The 24,969-nt window shown below is 36.5% G+C and overlaps 1 protein-coding gene across 1 annotated transcript in view; it reads right to left on the bottom strand.

The window, feature by feature from the left end:
• Positions 1-3,014, bottom strand: part of KITLG (KIT ligand) — a 33,101-nt gene extending 30,087 nt beyond the window's left edge. Inside the window, exons 1-2 of the mRNA XM_029963439.1 lie at positions 3,009-3,014; positions 1,769-1,882 (exon numbers count right to left, since the gene is read on the bottom strand). Coding sequence (XP_029819299.1) covers positions 1,769-1,882; positions 3,009-3,014 — 120 coding nt within the window. The remainder of the gene's footprint in view (positions 1-1,768; positions 1,883-3,008) is intronic.
• Positions 3,015-24,969: the final 21,955 nt, after the last annotated feature.

The raw sequence follows: 24,969 nt of genomic DNA, 5'->3' as shown, positions 1-24,969 counted from the left end.
AGTCATGAGAAGGACCATAACAGCATCCTCATGGAGGAGCATCTGGAGGAGCTCAGCCCTACCCCACTCTGCTCAGGCTTGGCAGCAGAGGCACAGTGCAACCCGGACAGTTGGCAGTGGCTTTCTTGCAGGATATGCAGCACATATACCATAACAATCACCACACAAAGTCCTTTCTGCCCAGCCAGCAGCCCAAGCAAAAGGGGCTATAAATCCAGCAAGCACTGGTAGGCATCATGCCTCGGGGGCATGGGAGGGAACTAGTCACCATGCTGCATGTGTAGAACTAAGAGGGCATGTGGAGGGTAGGGGTATAGAAAAATAATGCTGTGGGGATATGTGCAGGAAGTGCAGCTGCTGGACTCCAGAAGATGACGTAGGAAGATGATTTGAAAAAACACAGTCAAATTAAAGACTAACCTAGTTTCTACAAGATTAGGTTTCCTTTAGAATTTATCTCAAGAGCAAAGCTTGTTCAAAAGCAAAGATTGTCCAAGCTGCATGCAAATTTTTTGTAACCTGTATTTATACATTCTTAAGTTTAAATTGTACTAAAGGGAAAGTTAGAGCACTTGTTCTGAGGACACTTAAGTGACAAAAAGTTATTGATAACCCTGCACTGCACAATTTCACCAGCTCTCACAGGAATTCTTTTGTTCTTGCATGCTTTCAACAGATTTACATCAAAGCTTAATACTCTTCCAACAGATGAAATATTATCTGGAATAAATATGCCAATACTTCAAAATTTTGCCTAAAGAGACTAATTTGAAGCACTAAGCATTTGAGTAAGACTACAGAGTATCCCTAGAGATTTACGCTATGTGCCAATATGTATAAAAATGCTCAAAGAAGAAGAGTTAAGAACACTGCGCTGGCAACAAATGCTAGGGACTCCAATTTAAGTGTTTGATAATAATAACACTGGTGTTGCAACTCTTTTCCCACAAACAAAAATTTTCAGCCGGATTCCATATGTAGATGAAGATATGCTTTTAAGTGTTCAGTGTGTGTTATTTCTTAAAAACTTTGGTATTATATCCCACACTACTGCAAGCTAGCATAATTGCTGACTTCAGTGGAGTTAAATACCAACTGACATCAAAAGAAGATGTAGTTTTTCAGGTTAATATAGCAGTCAATTAAGTAGTTAAAATCTACTTAAATGAATTCAGTTCTTATATGAAGCTGCGAGTCCTTTAGACTTAAACTTCTGGGTACCGCAAGTAGAGAAACATTTAACGAGTGTAACCCACTCACACCTAAAGGCTGCAAAAGCTGTTCAATTGTTATTGTCTTGATTGCTACAAAGTTGTCTAACATCACACTAGTTTTACATATGGCACTAGTCTCATACACATGAAGTAAAGACTTTTGGTTCAATTCAGCTAGTTTGCCACCAGTCTGCTCCACACAAATCAGTAGCACACAGACAATCATCTTTCATCTGCCTGGGAAACAATCTGATCTGAAAGAATGTTTGATGAAATGAAGGCTGTTGACAATTTTTATTGAAGTTTGGAGTCAGGAAACCACATGTGTACATACACTCCGTCTTGGTCAAGGTCATCTCCTCAATGAACACTGAAACTACTCTCCAATCTTCGCAAAAAAGGTTTTGTTCAAGTGACAGATGTTGATGGATTAGTTTTTCTTTTAATATGCCACTGGTTCTAATATAGATTTACTAACTTCACTTAGAAATATGTGTCATTAGACACTAATTATTGTTTAACATAAAGAATAATTTAAAATAAAAGCTACTTACCAATTTTGCAATGTCATTCACATCATCTGTGACTGGATTCCCGCAGGAACTCTGGGCTTTGACAAGAGGATTAAGTAGGAGTAGTTGAAGACAAAAGCAAGTGATAATCCAAGTCTATTTAGTAAAAAAAAAAAAAAAAAAAAAAGGAGACAAGAAACCCCAAGTAAGTAATCGCCAAATGTGAAGCAACTAGAGATTGTAGTAAGGTTTTTCATATATGAAATCTAGATGCAACAATACTCTTTATCTTTCACAAGGACATACTCATAACTTTATAATATAATCTTCATGGCATGAATCCATGGAAATGCACTTAACTGATCTTTTCTGGAAGTAACTATCTTTAGAATCTTTAAAGTAATAATGGAAAACTTGGTATCGAGCCATCAGATTACTTGCACAGGATCCTGCTTAATTTGAGTTTTTGTAAAATTTTCAGATACCAAAGAAGAGAAAGATATAAACTTTGCAATATTCTTTATCAACAAAATAAAGTTGACTAAATGCTTGTCATTCACTTGACAATGTATTTGATAAATCTGCATCTCTAATGCAATAATGGTTGATAAGGAACAAAATTATACCACACCACAGCAAGATAAAAGGAGAAAGTTCATAATCATAGCCATTTAATTTGAGTACTTAAACTGCAAGCAAACCCACAACTGGACTCTGCCCAAATACTGAGATCTCAAGCAGCACTGCAGTACATTTTTTCCAAGTGACATGCCCTGGCGTCTCAGAAGTGCCAGCTTGGCTTTGGCACTACATTCCCCTCCTAAATCCAATTAGAAACAGCAATGCAATGTACTCACACAGGCTTGCGAGACTCAGCCAGAAAAGTACCAGATAACTAGCTGTGATCCACCTGGGTGTCTCCTTGGCTACACTGCCTGAACTTCCTTGCCTTCTGTTGTTCCTTGTGCTTCACTGGTTTCCCACAGAGTCCTGTGCCAAGTTTAAGCTGCAGATCTTTATTTCCAGAATGTTAAAGCATTTAAGCTATGGATAATCAAAAGTTGCCTCAGGTTGTGAAGCTTCTTGTGCCAGCTGACTGAAGCTGTCAGCAAAAGCGGATGATGGTGTACATTTATGGCAAGTATGGAATTTGCCTGTGCAGGCTCCTCAGCCTCCATGAGGGAAGGACTGAGATCAGACTTTGCTTTTACACAAACCAAGATACATCTCAGCCCCTTCTGTTCCCTGTGACAGGTAAAAAACACCAAGTCTCTAGCCTTACCTTCATACACTATCCAACCTTTCAATTTAAGACCAAAACAAAAGAAACAGCATAGACAAACTTTCTAGGAAAACAAGAAAAAAATCACAGATTAAAAAGATTAAGTATCATTATAGTAACCTAGAGGGCCTAAGAAAGTATGATAATAAAGATCGGTCAGGAACTACATAAACTTCACAGAACAGTGCCAGGCACTTTACTTGAAAGAGCTTCAAGAGTAATCTCTCTTGTATCTCTTAAATCTTGTATCTATTCTACAAGTAAAACTGGTCATTTGCTTTCCTAGAATACAGCTTCCTGACTCATTTAGTTAAAACCACTGTGGGCTGTTGGTGGAAAAGACAATCCAGCCTCCTCTCCCTACTTCTTTCCCTGGCACTGGTGAGATGGTTTAGTCAATTATAGCAGGCAGACAACTTCCATTTTTGTCTTCCTGTAGTATTTTTCAGACAGACCAGCTTTCTGATCCAGGTAACTGAGACAGCCAAAATGCTCTGTTAAGGATGGGACAAGCCAGGACTGGCCATTACAGTGCAGCCTGCAGTCGGCTTTCCCTAAACTACCTGCAGGCATACACAGGACATACATAGAAAGAAATCAAAAATATCCCGAGCAAAGTGCACATTCAATGTGCAACATGTTTTTTGAGAATGTCTCTTGCTTCAACAAAACTAGCATTTAGAAATACTTCTATTTTAATATTTGTACAAATAATTATTGAGCATAATTCCCTGTGTGAAGAATTGAGAATAATTTACAGTCTTTCTCACAAAATCTCTGTACATCTTATGCTATGCAAAGCTTTGCATTTATACATATATGAACAATCTGAACTCTGGGGAGATTCAACAAAGATGCTGCTAGTCTCTGAAAGGATCTTTGAGAGCTCCTCGAAGTGTGTAAGAGGTCAAAGCTGTTTAAGAACTACCTTGAAGTGATCAGAGAAACACGTCCCTCTCCTCATATAAGATCCAGAATCACAGAGGAAACCAAAGGGGACCTCATGTTGACAGACTATCTCTTCATTCACGATTTTTGGAACTAAATTGTTGGAAAAAGGCAAGAAGTTAATGACAACCAGTTCCAAAATTAACTACATTGCTTTCAATAATAAAAAACCCTGTAGTTCTACTTTCAGAGTTATACAGTACACTAGCAGTTACACTCAGTTGCCCTGGTGTGTTCCTTGGAAATAGAGTTTACACCAGACACTGGAAATTTCTTTATTGGGTTCCTCAATATTGACTAGTAAGTAAAGATGGGATTTGCTCTCTCACTTGTGTCACAGTCATAGGATGATGTTTAACTTAACAATCAAATAATCAAAAAGTAACAAAACTCTTTAACTAGAAATACTTTTTCACCAGATCAATTGAGCAATATTAATAAATGCAGTAGCACACTCCAAATAAAGCCAGAACTTTGATATGCATTGTAAATTTTCATACTTCTGAATCTAAAGACAGTCCATCCATGAAGCTTAAAATCACTACACATTTTATAATTATGCAAATCAATAAGAATACATTTTCCCCCTATGTAAATAACAGGATTTAAAAACATAGTAATTTTATAACTGCTATTAAAATCAAATGATTTGTAAATTTTGAAATTTGAGGTTTTTCTTGCTTATTTGCTCCCTGTGTCATCCAAAAGGAACTGAAAATCTTCAAAATACTGCTAGTTTCAACATGTCTATTATCCAAAATCCTTTATTTATTTGCACTTACAAAATATTTATATTACACATGCCTTCAGGCGTGTTGTACGTAAAGACGGTACAGATCAAAGAGCTAAGCTATTTTTGCGTTATTTACTAATGACCAAACCTGCTGTTTGAGCAAAACTTGAATAGACTGAATTAAATCAAGGACAGAACAAAAGGGAACCTTAAACAATAGCTTTATAAATAGAGATGCCAGTTTCATACTTTACTAAGCATAAATAAAAGTTACCCACACAGCACTCACAACAGATTTCCATATATAATTACCTCTAAGTTAACATAGGATTTTTCAAAGCTGCCCTCAGGATTTAATCACACATCATATATTAGCATTACATTGAAGAACTATGGCAGACAGGAGGCAGACCCACATATCAAAGAGTCTCTTCCTATTTTTGGCTCAAAAATTATTTAATTTTTCTTAGATTCTGTAATCTCTTAAATACTGAATATTTAAGTTTGTGAAAGGGAAAAAATCATGATTAGACTGAAAAGGATAATTAAAACTGAAGACTTCCAATATACACATTTGATAATTCTGAAAATGATTTGCACTACTGCTTGTAAGTCACAATGTAGAATTTCAGGAAATAGCATTTTAGAAGCGTAGCTAGCCATTCAGTATGTTGAAGGCTATCCTTTCAGATGTAAAACAACATCCTTTCCATTTATATTCTTCATTTACCGACTGAAGTGTTGAAAAATGCTGCTGAATGAGTGATTTAGCATCTCTTTCATAGAGTATCAAAGATACTCAATCAGCTGGTTAATGTTCAGCTAATTCCTTAAGTGGGAAGTAACAAGGGGAATACCACATTACTAAATAAGATAAATATTGGAAAGTTTGGACATTGCCAAATATCTAGTTTGTTCTGATAATGATTCTAATCACAACTAGGGAGAAATCATATAAAAAGGGAAATAATAAACGGCAAAGAGCACTAAACATAGGGAAAGGTAGTAACTACACAGATGAATGGGTTCTCCATTATAAAATTTCTTACGTTTAAGTCATATTAGCCACAGAACTTTTCAGCCTAGTTTTCTGAGCAAATCACCCAATTAACCACAACCAAGCCACGGCTGCAGTAGGGTTAGCTGACAATGTGGAAAAACATTTAGACTGGGTCAGGCTTCCAAATTTATTTTTCTATTTTGTTAATGCTGGGGTAGCAAAATCTCTTAATATCAGCTCATCAGAAAGTGTTTGCACGCTGCTTTGCTGAGGCACAGCTTGTGAACTTCTGCCACAGACAACATCGGTTGGTCAGTCACGGATAGCTAACAATGTTCATACTTATGCCTCAAAAAGCCTTTTGTAAGGAGATTCAGAGAAAATGAAAATAGCAAGAAAGATATTTCTCATCTTCTTTTTTAAAACCACACAGCACTGCAATGTGTAAACGCATAGTAATTCTTTCCTACGCCTACTAATCTATTTAGTTATTTAGCTGTGATAGAGATTAAATAATAAAAGTCATGGAAGAACTGTCTTTAACCAACTAAGAAATTAACTGTCAGCATGAAAAATCTTAAAATGAAAGAAGAGTATTTATACAGAATGTAATCCAATTCCCATTTTCATGGTATACAGTGATACCTTCACACCTGCAAATGACAGTGGTAACCTAATACATTTAGGCTGTGCCTAAATACTACTTAGACTAGACATTGCTCAAGTCCCCCAAGAAGTAAGTTAAGTTTGGAAAAAGAAGTCACCCACCCATGACCAATGGAAACAGTGAAGTATTTTGACAACCACATTTGGAACTGGCAGTGTCCCTACACACTCTCAAGTACCCAGAAGAGTAGTTGAAGAAATCACTGTGTTAACACTAAGTCACACACAGTTGAAGCATTAAGTCTAGTGCACATCCACTGTCCATCAAAAGACTGGCACTGGTTTCACCAAATATAATAGCCTATCAGCTAGGGTGCTCACTAACAAGGGTCAGGCCTGGGTTAAGATTCCTATAAGGTAATTCCAACTCATGGGAGTTGGACTCTTCCTCTGGTATCTACCTTCTTATTACCATAGAATCATTTAGGTCAGAAAAGACCCCTAAGATCATCAAGTCCCACCATAACCCCAGCACTGCCAAGTCCCTGCTAAACCATATCTCTAAGCGCCACATCTACACATCTACCACTGAAGCTATTTTCCTATCTATGATGGCTTTCTGGATAAAAGGGGTAAGCTAGGTGTACACTGGTATTCCCATCCCTTATTTTTTAGAACATTTATGCATTTTATACTATTAAGACAAAACACAGAAAAAAATACATGTTTACTGAACAGGTATCAGAAGGTTTATGTGTATCCTTGTCCCACACATGCGCTCCCATTGGGTACCTTAACTTCTGGAAAGCTCCCCAGTCACCATGTGAGTTTTCTTGAACAACATTTTAGCAGTACATTGAACAAAATGTTGGCTAGCTCCATTTCAGTGAGTCACTCTGCTGGGGTGAGACACCTAAAAATCTCTGGATCACACCCTACATGCTTTATTATGATTACAAAATACAGTTGCATACTTTTCTGGTGACTGATACAACTCCGTTTTTCTTAACTATGATATATAGTAGGGAGTATGATGATAAAAGTAAGCAGTGTAGTATTAGAGTAATTTATTTAGGTTCTGATTTAAACAAAGCCTATAGAAATACTAGTCACTCTTTCTCATAGTAAGTTTTGGAGTGGTTTAGATGAGATATACTTGAACGTATATTCAGTTATTTACAAAACATATAATACTTTTCTACCCAATTCATTATATAATATCTCAAACACATAATACGAGGGTACTTCAAGGGGTAAAGGGGAAAGAAATTAGCAAGTTCTTTTTAGAAATATAAGCAGAGAAAGGTGCCATTGCTCCCTACATTCAAATGAGTTTGACAGGCAACCTGCTTTCACAGCTGTTTGATCTTTTTGTGACAATTCTGTATTTGCCTTTCCATGATTTTCCCAACCTCAGAACCTCTTTTCCCACACCTTTTCACTAACTTGCTTACCCATATGGAACTCCTAAAATGCCTAATGATAACTGACAAGAACAGGATTTTTCATCTAATTGCTCATTTGGTTGCAGAATGCTAAAGTAGCACTTGCTAGACTCTGCCAGCCACATGTGCAAAAGCAAAACCAATTGTATTCAGATCCTTGTAGACCATGTTCCTTATAAAGTACACTGTTAGTGAATTGGAAATAATTCTATTCAGGTCAATGGATAAAAGATAGTCCCAAAGCTGTTCTTGGGACTACTACAGAACTACTTTTTCAATTTTATTTTTTTTTTTTCAGCTGGAAGGAGAAACAATTCTCTAGTTCTGTCAAGTTATGCACATCTATTTCCCAAGACAGACAAATTTAGGACATATAGTCTTACAGTGCTGAGAAAATCATGAATCACACCATTCTTTCCCACCATCCAGATCTTGGGAAAACTAAGAAGCTGCTTAGACTATGTGCCAACTTCATTTCATGCAACCTCAGGCCAACTGCTATCATCCTCTACCCCTTTCAGCTCTTCTCCACAGATGCAGAAGCAGCCGGCTGCTCCAACCAGTGTGCTACTGTTGTACTTGGTGAAGTGCACCCAAACTCCTGCTGAGTTCGGTTTGTGCGTTTCAGCTGAAGCCAAGACAAACATGATAAGCAAGAAGGGCAAATTGATATAGAGTTTGCCTTGCAAATCAATGCAATCCAGGTATTTTGTAATTACATCCAGTAAACTACAAAACAGTCTTCTTAATGTGTAAATTAACATTTATTTTCAATCCCTGCAAGGATACCATTGCAAAATATTTGGCTGTTCTAAAAATGTAGGCTTTGGCTCTTTAAAAATGTTATCTGATCCACAATAAGTTCTGTCCATTCTTTAATCTCACTTGACAGTGAGGCAGCTTCCATGCATCCTAGATCTATCCTGGATGACAGCCAGTTAGTTTAGTTCCCGAATACTGGCGAGTGAAGTTACCAAGAGACAGGTAGTTATACATGAATGTTGCCTTTGGAACTTCTGTTAATGGCGTCCATACAAGTATTTACTGATAATAATAATCAGGTGGCATTCTAGTTATGTAAAAGAACCAGGAGTTTTAAAGGACAAAAGCGTTTCTGTTGTAAAATTCCATAACAATCATCCAGGATTGCTATTGAAATTATTAATTTTTCTATCTAATTTTAGAGTGATAAAGGCCTGTACTTACTTGTTCTGTTAACAAAAACACTGAGATTCAAAATACACGCGCAGTGAAAATAGAAATAAGTAGAAGATCAGACTTCAGTTGACTCAACAAAACCTTCCATAAACTCCAAAGAGGAAGTTGTCTTTTTTTTTCCCTCCTGGGAACTTATTGAAGAGTTTTCTAGCATAGATCCAAAGGCATTTTTAAGTAATTGAAAGGGGAAGGCAACATAACGTACAAGATTATCTTTGCAGGGAGGACAAGCTTCTCACGCTGTATAGAGACAGATGATCTGACTTCCTCAGGGAATGAAAAGACATTCTCTTAAATAAGGTACCTAATTAAAGATTGTTTCTAAAGATTTATTTCAGAGGTCTTGCATCTTTGCCAAGTTCATGCAAAAAAAGTCCACTATGCTGAATATTCTTTTGAATTATAATGAAAATATATACAAAGTAACCTTTTTTAATCTTAGACCTTCAAGCACCAGTAAAGGAAATGGAGTAAAACTTGTTTCAGAAATTCTGCACTGGATCTTTTCCATCTGCTACAAACTACATGGAATTCAGGTTGGAAAAATTATTACACTGACAAAATAAATGAAAAAAAATATAATTATCAGGAAGAGTGAAAACAAGAGCCATTTTGATACTGGGTATACACTAAAACTCATGTACATGATGAAAATGTCCTCCCTTGTACTTCATTCTATTCTGTTTCTGAACACTGAATTTGTTTGATAACACCCCCAATTGGTGCTGTATCTTTATAGGGATATAAATTCAGAACTAATTTCTCTGACCTGCTTGATATGACACCTCATTACAAGAGGATAATTTCTGAACACAGATTAAAACTAGATGCCAGTATAGTCGAGACTAAGTGTGTTTCATCCACCTACCTTAATTGTATTACACCCTTACAATTACAAGCTTAGATGTGATTAAAGAATACTATTTGAATCTCTTGGATATGCCAACACCAGCATAAGCTTTGACAGTGCTGATGGGTGATAATTTTTCACATCAGTATTACACTCTATATTGTGAGACTATTAATATACTGACTTTTTACAGCTGCTGTCTACATTGGTGGTCTACCAGGGCACTCAGGGTAAGGTAAGAAACAGAGGGTATACTAATGATATAGTTAGCATCATGATAAAGATCATGGGATTCAGCACCAGCCATTTTCCTCAGTCCCTCTATCATTGTGAAGATCTTATGACCAACATCAGGCAAATGTGGTACTCTGTAGTCCATCCAGAAAAGCTCTGGCATCATCTGCTACTAAGGCAAATGATATCAGTAATATCAGGGTAATATCAGAATACAGGGCAGTCCTCCTCAACAGGCATTCAGAAGACTAGTATTCTTGGAGCATAAATCTCTTCACTGACTTTATCTGCCTCCACTCCACAGCAGATATCAGCTTTCAGAGTCACTGTGGACTTCAGGTAATTTGATAAGGTAGCGTACATTTTTAATAGGACTGGATAAAACCAAATAGAGGGGAGGAGTAAAGTGGGAGTGGAGGTAATAATCACAGAATCATTTAGGTTGGAAAAGACCTCTAAGATCATCGAGTTCAACTGTTAACCCAGCACTGCCAAGTTCACCACTAAACCATGTCTCTAAGCACCACATCTACCTGTTTTTTAAATACCTCCAGGGTTGAAGACTCCACTTCCCTGTGCAGCCTGTTCCAGTGCTTGACCATCCTTTTGGTGAAGAAATTTTTCCTAAAGTCCAATCTAAACCTCCCATGGCACAACTTGAGGTCATTTCCTCTTGTTCTATTGCTTGTTACTTACGAGAAGAGATTGACTCTCACCTGGCTACAACCTTCTTTCAGGTAGTTGTAGCAAGCAATAAGGTGTCCCCAAGCCTCCTTTTCCCCAGGCTAAACAATCCCAGCTCCCTCAGCTGATATTCACAAGACTTGTGCACTAGACCCTTCACCAGCTCTATTGCCCTTCTCTGGACACCATCCAGTACCTAAATGTCTTCCTTGTAGTAAGGGGTCTAGAACTGAACACAGGGTTCGAGGTGAATCTTTCGGAAACTGTCCCAGACCTTCATTGTTCTGATGGTTAAAAGCTTTGTGCTACCCAGTCTAAGTGTATGGCAGTGGTTTATATCAGTGTTCTTGTGGCAACGCTGCTCCTTTGCTTATATATTTTTACTTCCATCTTTCTGGTTTGTTCTCTTCATGCACTTGTGAAGATCAACCCTACTATCTAAGTCTTTCTTAAGCATAATTAAAAAGTCTATTTAACTTTTGTTGCTTCATGACACAAAAGCAGCATAAACACCTTCCCCCCCCCAAAAAAAAAACTCATGGAAAATAAACAAAACATTCTCTTTCTCTTACCTCTTCTCAGATTACAAATTGTACTTATTTATTCTCTGCAATACCTTAGTTTCACAGGCTCTTCTCTCTCCACTTCAGCAAATGTAAATAGAGGATTACCCTAAGCCTTTACTGAGTATTGTTGCAATTGTCACAATGGATGCAGTATCCAGTCAAGTGGTTGCTTTCTAAAGTGAAGATGAGTAAATCAACAGTAAGTCAAGTAACCTTTATATGGGATCCCTCCTCATTATTCAGAGCAGTTTCTCCCATTGATAAGTAACTGCTGACATAAAAGGCATTCCAAATTTACTTTCACAAAGGCTGGCTTCTTTGGATATATTCCAGACAGTAGCACCTGCATCAATTTAAAAAGGTTCAAAACAGGAAATGAGAAGTTTTCACTCTGATCCCCCAAAACCTCGGCTGATAAATTTCAAATTCTGATGTAACATGTATGTTGGTGAGGGAAGTGATTTTGTATTGTGAAGAGCGTCATGGTCTCATCCCAGATGGCAACTAACCACTACACAGCTGCTCATTCACTCTTCCTCTCCAGCAGGATCAGGGAGAGAATTGAAAGAGTAAAAGTGAGAAAACTCATTGGTTCAGATATAAATAGTTTAATGGGACAGAAAAAGTAGAAAATAATAATGGTAACAATAGTAATAAAATAATTAGAATATACAAAACAAGTGATCCACAATGCAATTGCTCACCACCTACTGACCAGCCAGTTACCAAGCAGCGGTTGCCCTTAGCCAGCTTTCCCCCCCAGTTTATATGGTAGCTTACCATGTGGCACAGAATATCCCTTTGACTAGTATGGATCAGCTGTCCTGGCCATGTGCTCTCCCAGCTTCTTGTGCCCTTCCAGCCTTCTTGCTGGCAGGGCATGAGAAACTGAAAAGTCCTTGACTTCGGGTAAGCACTACTTAGCAACAACTAAAATCATCAGCATGTTGTCAACATTATTCCCATACTAAATCCAAAACACAACACTATACCAGCTACTGGGAAGAAAATTAACTATATTCCAGCTGAAACCAGGACAAAGAGGTGTAAAAACCCCCCCAAAAAAACAAATAGATATTTAGCCAGGCTTGTGGTCAAAAAGTTTTCAACACCAACTATAACATCCATGAAAGAAGGTCATTCTGCTTTTCCACTGCTTTAAATCTTGGATCTTTCAGGAAATACTTAAGAGATATTTTGGGTTTCCTTCTATCATCAGTAGTGACACCTAAAATTTTGAACATAAGTAATAAAAGCTGTTAGTAGTTCTTTTAGAATTCAAAACATACTTTTACAAGTACTACTCCAAACATAAACGATTACCTTGGGGCATGTAACAGGGATGAAAAGGATTTTGCACACACTGATCTACTCTAGGAAAAGGGAATGCCATTACATAACTCAGTTGCAAAAATGGGGTCAGGTTATGGTATTCCATAGTGAAGCCTGAGTTTCTGCTCCTTCTCACTAATTTTCATTTCCCTGAGAAATTTACTATATTCCACATAATGTCTAATAATGATGTGCTATTCATGATTTAGAAACATGGCTTTACAGATTTAATGCAATGTTTTACAAGTATCTTGTAAATGCTAAGTCAATAGAAGACAGAAGACCTAGTATGTGCCATAAGAGAATGAATGAGGAAACCTCAGCATAACAGTGCCTCATTTATTGGAATCAGTTTGAGTTTTAAGATAAATACATAACCCTTTCCACACCATGTTCTGTTTCCAACAACATGTGTTGTTAGGCAATGAAGTCAGCTTCTGGCCCCATAAACAACCACTGCAGACATTTTAACAATAATCTATAGTCAATTTTTACAAAAACTGCAAAAAGTTTCAGGAAGACAATTTGTCAGTGGAAAGGATTACAAGCACCTACAGGAAACCTGCTTAAAAGCCAGTATACTGAAAACTAACAAAAGTGAAAAATGAAACCTGCATCTCCTGACTTTGGTGCTAAGTTTTCATCTTCTTTCATCAGGAGATACAAGAAAATCACTGAAGACTTTCAACATGTTGAATTCATTTGTCACAACAAAAATTCAGTTCTTTGTACATAGCATTTCTTAGTACAGTAGTTAGCTAATTAGTAGCTAGCGTAACATCTGTTAGGTTATTTCTCTAGGAAATTTGTAAATTTAAACCTTACCACTCAAAAACTTGGAGCCCATGATTCCATATTTGTCAATAATCAAATAAAGTTTCATTGAGCCCCTTAGAAACAACATTGCTAGGCTTAGATTCTCCCTAAACCTATTTAAAAGGATATATTTTTGAGGTTTCACTAGATACTCCTTTTGTACTTCGTATCACTGTACCTGGTCAGCTGAGCTAGACATACTAGCAGTGCTCCAAGAGATGTTTGTGAGAATCATGCAAGTTTATCTCATCTATTTCCAAATAACACAGAGTAAAAGAAAATCAGATTTGAAATATTTTCTGATTGGGGGGAAAAAACCAAACAAAAAAGACCACAACTTTTTCAAGATCCTGATTTCAACTCAATTCTCTCATATTTTTTTATGAAGGCTACCCAGTAAATAATTTTACTTCCAAAAATGCTCTAAGCTCTCAGACAGCATTTTATTTCCTATATAATTTGAATTGTATGTTTCCCTATACATACCCAAAACCAAAGTGAACGATTTAGCTTTAAGGTTAAAGGATAGCACAATCTTACATTTACATTGTTATTAGAAAATAGTACATTAAGAATGGATCTACATTTCTTTGTGAAAAGAATATTTATCCAAAGTGATGGACCAATGGATGAGATTAATCTCAAATGCCTTGAAGTTTGTGGGACTGCTGACAAATCAGGTAAGTGACACATCAAATTAGAAACTAATCTTCAAAACATTTAAGTATGCTTGCAAGACAATGGAAGCACTGGGTAGCCAATAAGCCATTTACCTCAGCAAGCTGGAATTACAAACACATTTTTCCTTGTCTTAATTATGCTCATATATGAGTAAGAAAAAAAATCTACTATATTTTTTTCAAGTTTTTTATCTAAACTGAAAATATTTTCACATGGTAAAAATGTCCTTGTTTTTCAATATTTACTAAAATGTATCATGCCATTGTTAATTTTAAAAGTTCTTTCTGAAATTATTTTCCTGAGTCATATGTGGGGGGTTTTTTGTTTTGTTTTGTTGTTTGCTTTTTGTTGTTGTTTTTGTTTGTTTGTTTGTTTTAAGAAAGCCAATTGTAAGAACAGCCATTTTAGGAATTTCAACCCACGTGTAACGTTCTTTTTTCCAGGACAACGTAAGTTGAAGATGGTAAAAAATGTGATGGGACTCATCAAAATGCTTCCTTTAACACAAAAAGCCAATGACTGCATTACTGCATCAGAAACTCAAGTATATTTATGAATCCTATGCACCCCTAAAAGGGGACAACAGACTTTTAAGTGCTTTTTCCTGTTGATACTGAAGTGCTGTACAAGAGTATCTTTCAGGGATAGTATGTGGAAACTCCACTGTTTTTCGATGATTAGAGCTATGCAACATGACAATTTTGCAGAAAATTTTGAGTTCTCACCATTCATAGTCACATGCTAAAAGAACGATCTTTCAGTATAAATGTCTCAGCTGTCATTATTTTCACATGTAATTTGAGTTCAGCTACAATACATCTTAAAGTGTTTTCCTTTTCTCAAAGCTAAGGGCTGAATTGTTACAGATGGTAATTTTGGCAGATGGTTGTATATAAAACTGAGTTTATAATTAGGCCAAATCTGACTAGTACAATTAAGGCAATGACGATTTGGAAAATAAGAAGTGTCAGATTGGTACATGATCGGTCTGGTGGCCAACAAAATCTGAAGAAAGTTGATCATTGACATTTACAGAACATATTGCCCATACGAAAATTTCTTCCTAATCACATGAATTAGAAGATAAACAACCTTTCAAGCTCAGAGTGTAAACTCAAGTAACCATGGCTTTTTACCTACTTAAGTGTATAATCCCTTTTTCTTCACTTGAGGTTAATGAGATGGTCTGAAGCAACCTAACATCTTCCTGCTGCTGAGAGAGGGCTCTCAGCATCTCCTTCTCCACAGCTTCCCTCCCTCTGACATTCACCCAACCCCTAAGCAAGTCAGTAAATTCAAAGACAGTGACTAGCCAATTCAGCTCAGAGACAAAAATTAATCCCTGAGGAATGAGGGGAGAAGGAAATGAGATGTGCAACGATGAGAATACTAGGACTACCCTTTTTGCTGGAAGCGACCCCCAGGCTCAGTTTAACATATATGAAGCTTCATTTCAAATCTTATTATATCTAGTGTCAAAAACCTTTCCAGAGTAGTAATTGTGGGTGAAGGTTGCCCTTTTCAGCACCTTCTGATTTTCATCTGCGTTAAATATTTATTTGTTCTTGTACCAAGTAATATCCAGCCATCATTCTCTCTACTTCTTGCATATCATTCAGTAGTTTCCTGCCATCAACTTTCAGTCCCCTTCATATGCAAATTGTTCCCACATAATACTTTTGCTTATTTTTGGACCCCTATTTCTGTTATGCCCTTTTTTTCCAATGAGGAAAACAGAACTTCTTCCAGGGTTGTTGATGATTACCATCATAAAAGCATTCCCCTTTCAAATTTCTTCCTGTTCCTACTGCATTCCATTGTGTTGGCTGATTTGTTCTACTATGGGTACAACACAGGGATTTTTCACTCATTTTTCCTGACCAAGCATTGCTACAGGAACATTTAAAAAGAGCTTGTAAGTAGCTTTTATAACTATTTGAAACTGCCATTATTAATGTAGTTACAATTAGTTCAAAACATTCCTTCCAAAATGCATCCCCTTGCTCTTCAACACAAAGAACTCCATTTGCCATCATGCCATCTGTTCTCCTATCTTCTCTAAACCTTAACAGAGTTCCTCAGAATCTCTTTTAGTTTCAATTAACCTGAGTAACTTATGTAGCTTGCACATATTGTCATCAATCTGTGAACCCTCTTACCAGATTGAACTATATGAGGTTAGTAACAATTAGAGAATATTACCTCTTAGGTTTTTGCCATGTTACAAATTAATGACTTATTCCTACACTTTGCTTTCTGTCCTAAGTAGTTTTTTCCTCAAACTGTTATGATAAGGGAGATACAGTATGGGGCTACTTAGGATTTTCTTCTTAGATCTTTATTAAAAAAAAAAATCTAAATAAGTAATTTCAATTCTTTCTTCTTATGCATCCATTTTGATATACAAAGACTTTACTGTATTGAAAATGTTTCTTTTACAGGAACTGGGTTTTTCTACTCCTTTCATTGAACTCTGTTAATATAGAGTTCCCATCATCTTTCTACCAAGGTTGATGATTTAAATACAGCAAGATCTGCTGACAACACAACAGTAGAGGCAAGCTGGTAAGAAAAATTAAACATATTCATTCACTCTAAAGACAAGAACTAAGAGTTAATGTGTTAAGAGTTACTATATACATAAGAAAATTTAAAAAATATAAACCCACCTATATTTATGAAGTTAGAAACACCTTGCCTTTACTCTAAATTTAACCCGATGTATAATCCCAATTTATAATTTATATCCTCCTCCAAACTTTAGACCTGTTCACATAAATTGTATTTTTAACATCCTGGGGGTTTGTGAGTGGGTTTAGGGTGTTTCTTTGGGTGGTTTTTAGTTTGTTTTTGGTTTTGATTGGGATTTGTATCGGCTGACAACTACAAACTCCATCAAAGTGTTTCTGGTATTGGTGTTTCCCCATAATCTCCTACGTTTCCAGGAAGAGCAGGCACATTCCATGATATATACCAACATGCAAGTGCTCTCAGCTTACAGCAGAGAGACACAGGATATATCCCAGCTATCTTTGTCATCGTGGAATTGTGACCACAGAATTAATATCAATGTAATTCAAATGCTGTCTGGATGTTTTTGCTTGAGTTATGCTAACTAGAGAGAACTGTAAATATCTAATCTTAAACCTGAATCTCCACCTGTGGTTTTCCTTAAAAAACACAGAAATTGTGGGATAAACATTCTGAAAGAAGTTGAGTCACTCAGTTTGCAGCTTGGTATGACTATGAAGATGCAGCTATAACTGGAAAAAAAATAATCTGAGAAAAAAAAAGCTCTCCAAGTCTGTACAGTTTTGAAGAAATATAAATGCCTATTAGATACACATGCCTATAAAATATAATTCCATTAAACCAGTATCACAGTTAAATACACTGAATCAAAATGTTAGGTATCCTCACAGCATCTGCAATAATACAACAGAATGCAACATCTTGAAAAGACTGCTATTTTACTTTAATTTTACTGATAATTTTCATAGGGGTTACTTATTAAAAAAATAGGGTTGTAAATCATGTGTAGTGTGATTACACCCTATAGAGCTTTACATTTCATCAAAAGTATTCACGTGAATTAGAACATGCAGTTGTCAGTAGCAAAATTATTCTGGTACATTTCAACAGCATCCTTGTTACAGATGCACTGATAGAGAAACTCATACAAATATCAACACAGTATGACATGATTTCTTAGATTATTTTTACACCTAGTTCTCAAATGTTTCCTAGGATCACTCTTATTAAAGAACACACATTAAGTTGCCTGGCCTATTATAAAATTTTTTTGCTTCCTTAATTAGGAAAAGAAAATATCAAAGTCACAGAAAATATAACCCATCATCAAAAAGATTCATGTAAATCTCCACAGGACATATACTTTTTAATGTATAAACTCTAAAATTCCAGTAAGACTAGTATTTTCATAACTGATGCCATTTCTTAGCAAGATTACTTGAGTGATATTTGTCAACTTGTACAGAAAAAAAATTCTTCACAATTTTGTAGGAATTGTGCCATTTACTTTGAAAAAAGTAATGGAGTATGCATTCTGAGAAGACGACTATCATAGTGAATAAAGCCAAAAAGAATATAATTGTTTGATAATTAGCACTTCAAACAGATACCAGTTCGACAGTAACTGAAATAATGTTCTTGAATGCAATGGACTTGTTTCAACAGAAATAAACTAGATTTTAGTAGGATAAAATAGATTAACTTCACATATGTCACCATTTGTAAATGTCAATAACATCACATTAAAGTGGAAAGTGACCAAGAGTACTGCAGACAATCTGACTATTACTGGCAAATGTCTAGTTGATCCTTAAAACACGTGTGTGAGAAGAGAAAAAGAAGAAAGACAGGAAATTCATTTCAGTTGATTGAAAGAACTTTTTAGGCCAGAATTTTTTAAAGGTCAAATGAAATCACCGAATCAGGTATTTCTGACTTGGTTAGGTAACAAAGTTGTGAGATACAGCGTAAAGCAATAACAATTACTTCTAAAAGGGTTTCCTTTGGTCTCAATAAGTATCTGACTTAAAAAAAAAAGGGAGGGACAAAAATTTTCTTAATATATTAAGAAAATTACTGACTTTACAGAGTAAAAGGTATTGTCACTTCTAGAAATGGCAGACCAATATTTCAGAGGGCTCCTCCAAACTGTAGTAATAGCTGGTGAGCGTCATAATGCAAAAATGCAACACATCCCACAGAACAGTGGATTCATTCTAATCCTGAGACACTTTGCTTTTAAAGATGAGACAAAATACAATAACAACAGGTTATTCAGAGGACTAATATTTAAAGTGGGCCTCAAAAAGGTAAGGGGAAATAAAAATGGCCACTGGATAGACTCCTATGAAAATATGCAGAGAACATTCAGTGGAGATGAAGCTTAAACTGCATGGGAGAAAAGATGATGATATACACACCTTCAGTATTTTAGATGTTAGAAGTGCTGAAGTTTATAAGAGGTGAGAATGCTGACTTAAACACAGTGGAGGCCAGGAAAGGTGCACAAAGAAACAAAGTTAGTTTTTTATCCTAAGGGGGAGAGGAGAGAAGCTTGCAGGATAACCAAGTATCCTGTTTAGTAGCCTGAAACAAGGGCTTTCACTGCGCAGTGTTATGCTACTAGTGGAACAAATACCGAAGAAATATATCTAAAGTTTAGAACAGTCTACAGTTATGGCCAGAATTTTTAGAGACTGTGTGGCAAATCTAGCACACATTCTTTGCCAGGGATTATAATACAGAAGATCAAAGCAGCTTCAGTGACAGTATTTAAGGTTACGGTTTACAAGAAAGGTTTGTGTTTCCTTGAAAATGAAGCAATACACCTCAGAACCATTTAAACTAGTGTCAGCTACAGTGCCGATAGTTATTGTTGTTAGAATGCAAATGCAATCCACACATTGTTGAACCACAGTAACTTGAAAAAGACAGCAATTGTGAATACTGGATATATTTTTTTCCTCCTTTTTAAAATAACCATCAAAAAGCTCTGTTTATTCAGGAACATATTTTTTAATCCAAATGAAATATGGTGCCAAGCAGTGTTATACAAGCTTCCTAATTTTGTTTGGCTGACTAATGTTCCTATTCCTGCGTGCTTCAAAGTAGTAAAAGAAAAACAAATCTCAGGAAGATCTGACATTCAGATCTATATCACTTTAAAGACATAATGCATAATATTGTCTGCTTGCCATTTAACGCAAAAGACAAATTTTGCTGAGTTCACTTAATAACAAGTAAATGGAGGCTGGAAATTAGAGGGCTGGAACTTAGGACTTCTTTACAATAGACTATTAGCATGTTTAAATTTCAATCTCCCTAAATTTCTAAGTACTTCTTTTCATTTAGTGAATTATTTTGCATAAATACAGCATATTATTAATTTAAATGCATCATGTCTGACTCCTTAGGGTCATACTTCAGTTAGACCACAAAAGTCAGCACCTTGATATCTTACTCCCATTTTATACACCATTATGAAATCTCCATAAAGAGACAGGAATTTTTTTGGATCAACATGAAATGGAGGAAGAAACTTCCCTACACACTTTAAAACTTCTACATTTACAAGCACTGTACAACAAAAAACATTATAATATTTATTGTTTTATATTAATATTATACATTAATATACTACAGTTTATTTATATATCATATTAACTTTTTTTTAAACAAACTTTTTATATCATGGTATTACTCCATATTTTCAGTACGTGCTGTATACACATCATTAAGTTCATTCTTTTTTCCAGAAGCAACTCTAACAAAAAAAGTTGCTGCATGGTTTGCAGAGTTCATTTTCTGTTTTAAACAGAGATAGATTGTCAGGACATGCACAGCTTACTTTCACAGTCTGACTTATACTGCCTGAATAACTTTTTCCCAGAAGTAATTAGAAGTCATGTGTTCCTAAACAGACCAAAGAATCCATCCAGCAATGATGTATCATGCTGCAAACACAAATGGAAGACATACCTTGGTCTGTTCCTATCAAGGAAGTGCAAGATAGTGAGAAAAATTACAAAATAGTGTCATTCATTTAGGAGGAAAGACACTGGAAGATTATCAGTACCACTAATCCTGACTACACTGAGCAGAGAGATTCCAGACACAGCAAATGCAGAATGTAGGTCCACAATAAATACACTCATATTCTTAACATATTTCTAAAACTATACTTAGGGTGCTTCTAAAGCCATACTTACGGTGCTTCTTAAAGTATATCTAAAGAGATGATAAAGGTAATTGGACTAAACTTATCCCTGGCCTTAACTGGCAGTGAACTGATATCCCTGGATCTGATGTTAACAGAACAAATGGAAAGCAGAGGGTCCACTAAATAAGGTGGTGGATGAGGGTTTACTGTCACTGAGACAGTTAAGGTGATTGCATTGAAGCCAGGTTCAGTCACAGAGGACTGGCAAAGCTACATGAACAGACAGGACCAACAGACTGATATTTTCAGACTGACTTGAAAATGCTTAAATCTTTCTGAATGGAGGTTCAGAGGGTGGCATGATTCACAATCTGTGAATTTGGACTTGTTGTCTGAAATACAGTCCCCTCCCCCACATTCCTAGCTCATATGTAAGCCACCCTCAAGACTGAACAAATAAACCTTCAACATAACAGCTTCAACAAGACAAACTAGATAGTAGAACCTTCCCAGAGACCTAAGAGGCTACTCAAGAAAAGATGTGAACCTGTCTCACTTCAGTGAGTATGCCCATGTAAATTCTTCTAGATTAGCTTTTTTCTGTCCATATTGAATCAAGGTTGTTCGCAAACCCAGAGGTGATCTCCGTACACTCATCCTATTGTGACAGTGCAGCCTAAACCTACAGGCTTTGCAGAGCATCAGTCTAAGCTAAAATGTGTAGCCCACTCCTGTCCCAACTCCAAGACTGCTAGCACTCCCCCCTCTCTGACTTCCTAGCTCTGCTGCCCAAAATCAGTGAAAAGCCAGTGAAGGTAGAATAGTACTGAGATACCCAGCTGGACTCCTAGAAATGCTTCACTGGAACATTAAGAAATACAGTGTGAATGACTGTTATACAGGCAGGAGAATGGGTAGCTTTTGTGTCTTGGGTTAAATATGATCTTGAGGGTCCTGAACCAGATCTTCTCCATCCAGTGGGTTTTACAGCAAAAAATGGAGAAAAGTAACCAAATACTGCAGTCCCTGTATGCTTACAAGTGTTCTTTAGCAGCAGAGAAAGTTTAGTGCTAGGAAATAAGTAAAAGTTGGGTCTACAGAAGACCTGCTTGAGAGATCCTTCCAGGAGCACTGGCCACAGTGAAATAGTGATCAGCTATTGCGCCTGCAAGGGAGGAGCCTGCATTTGATCCCCCAAGCCTGCACCAGTTGGTCTTACTTTTAATGTCACTTCAAGTGGTGATGAAATAGTTGGAAGCTCAGGATTTACCCACTTTGCAAAACAGTGTGCTCCAAAGCATGGTTGCAAAGCTGTGAGAACCACAAGGGCCTTCTTCAGGCAATACCTGCAGTGACATCTTAGACCTGATGCTATTTTCACCTTGCACTCAAAATTAGGTCTGGTCCACACAGCAACAATAATGGTAAAATGCATATAGAGCAGAAAACTCCTAATCAGATTTAAAATCATTACCACATCCACCTACCTTGTATAATTTAAACATGGTTTAAACTGAAACAGCAACCAATTGTTCACTCAGTTGTTATTAGATAACAATAGGAAATTAGATGACAATTTATTTCCTATATTAATGTGATCCAAAGTGTTCATTAATCTGAATTCCTAAAATGGCTTGTATTTAGACATACAGTAGAAATAATGTCTTCATTAGTATATCTACTGTCATCGATCTCTTGATATTATGGATGCTACTAGCTTGAATCGAATAAAATACTTAACACTATTTTTGTTTTCTCATCTTTTCCTTTACATACTAATAGATGTCTGATACTATTTACATTTGTCAATAAGTAAAACCATCCAGCAAAGAAGTTTGTATTTCATGTGCTCCCTGCAGTCAGTTATTTCAGCACTGGCAATATTTACAAAAGTTGGGTTTGCAGGTTTACATTTGACTGGGTAGGCAATACAAGCACGGGACAAACAACAAAATTAAAGAGAAGTGTTACCCTTCTCCACTCACCTTACATTTGTCCATCTCCTTTTCCCACAAACACATGAAGAAAAAAACAACCAACAAGTTAAAAAAAAAAAAAAAGCAGATCTACAGTGTTTAAAAGGCTGACTAACCTCAGGTTTGGGCGAAAACAAGCACTTTCGTTTTCATGTCAGCTACCACAACACTCAAATGGAATTCCGTAGAGAGATTTTTCCTGCCTTGCTCCAAATAAATGGGTGTTGTGTTTATATACTGCATACTGAGCATTGCCCATCCAAAGCCAAGGGCTGTATCTTGCCAACTCTTAACTTTTGTACAATATGGCAATTACATGAGCCAGCATACCATTAAATCACACAACAAAGCTTGGAGAATGACACTGCCAGCTTACAGAACTGTACCTAAGGACTAACATTCAGTGCATAAAAGGAGAAACTAGATTTCAGTGCAATGGCAGAACTGGGTCAGTGGCCTCAGTTTAGATTACAAAGCCAAGTGCCAAATAGTTCACAAAGATAAAAACTTGCAGGCCCACAATACAAGCAGGTGAAGAAAAAAAATAAATAAAAAGATCACTAAACATGCCTTACAAAATGCTCCCCCCCTTGAGTCTTCCAGGTCAGCTGCTGTTTATTCCCCCTATGACTCTTTATTCCAGGATGTTCCTTCCAGCTGCAGTACTCACAAACTGGTATCCCTTAAGCAGAGTCAAAATAAAGGGATCAGAGGAGACATAGCCCATTGCTCAATGTGAATAGCACAACATCTTTCTGGCTCCAGCAAATTCTCTTTTTCTATCTAATGAGCAGCAAATCTATACCCATCATGAGCTCCAAATGTCTTCCAGTGCCTAATGTTCAGGGTTTTTTCGCAGAATGAGCAAGAAAGATTGGTGATCAGAGTACGCTATTTCCCCTAAAAGCAAGCTCACACCAAGGTATCAGGTATCTACTTTGCGTTTCTGATTTAGCCTGTTCATATGAAACTGGAATGGGCAATTTGTGTCTAATTCTTTTTCCAGGTACTGGTCCAAAATAATTTCTACACAGGCTTCCACCTCAGTGACATAAGCATACTGCAGACAAGACAGCCTAAGAACAACTAGCAATAATGTGCACGTTCAGAGGTAAAAAGTTGAGCTGAGATCAAAGATGTTTTTAATACTGATGTTTCTAAGAGGATGTGCATCTAAGTCACTGCAGATCAAGTGCCTGAACCATGTATCTGTGATACCTTAACATCAGCAGCCCTCAGAGCTACCCCATAGGTGACCCCTCTTTGCAGCATATTTCTTAGTAACTTAATCCTATTTAGATTTTCTTCAAATCAAACAATGAACAAGCAAATCAGAAAACTGCTACACCTTTTTGCAAGATCATATCACACTAGCATCACTCATCCTGTTTTATACAAAATGTAAAAGACTGTACAGACATCAATGATATTTTATTTTTTTTTAATATTAACATGCAAAAGGACATAAACTCACTTCTGACAATAGTTTTAATTACTAAGTATATAAGCCTGCAAATCCTCTCATCCGAGTAATCCTTCAATAAGATTAATTCATGGAAATAGCTCCATTGAAAAAGGATTTGTATGACTAGACCCTAAATGCTTAATCACATTTTTAAAGACATTACGACTTTAAAAAAAAAAAAATCCAGGTGTTGGTATGTTTAAAACAGGGGGATTATATGTCTATCAAATTACATCGTTTCAAAAACATCACTTCTAGAACTGACACTTGGGGAACATGCTTCTGCAGTTCAGTGGTTTCTCAGGTTAAGACTGATTTAAACAAAGGGACCAACCTGCTCACTTTGAGTCTAGCATTCAGCACAACTTTTCTTTCAGCACTTTCATTGCACTGATGTATGACTCAGCTACTCCTTCAGCTGCACTAGTTATATATTGTCCCTGTGCAACATTACCTTAAACATCAGAATCTCTGAGTTATTTTAAGCACTATCCAGTCATTACCAAGTCTTTTCAAGACTCAGTGATGTTGTGGTTTTTGCTTTCTGTACTATGTCTATTGCAGAATATTTTACTATAAGAAATATTAACTTCTTTCCTGGCTTTCCAGTCCTGTTCTTTTCACTATGTCAATTACGAGTCTAGGCAATGACCCAAGTAGCCACAGGACAGCAAATAGATTAAGATTTACTTTAATGTGTCGAGTGCCCCCATGTG

This window comes from Manacus vitellinus, unplaced genomic scaffold (assembly GCF_001715985.3).
Source record: "Manacus vitellinus isolate BGI_N305 unplaced genomic scaffold, ASM171598v3 scaffold_5_pilon, whole genome shotgun sequence".
NCBI lineage: Eukaryota > Metazoa > Chordata > Aves > Passeriformes > Pipridae > Manacus > Manacus vitellinus.
The sequence above is the reverse complement of the archived record's forward strand: the minus strand, read 5'-3'. Positions and strand labels throughout refer to the sequence as shown.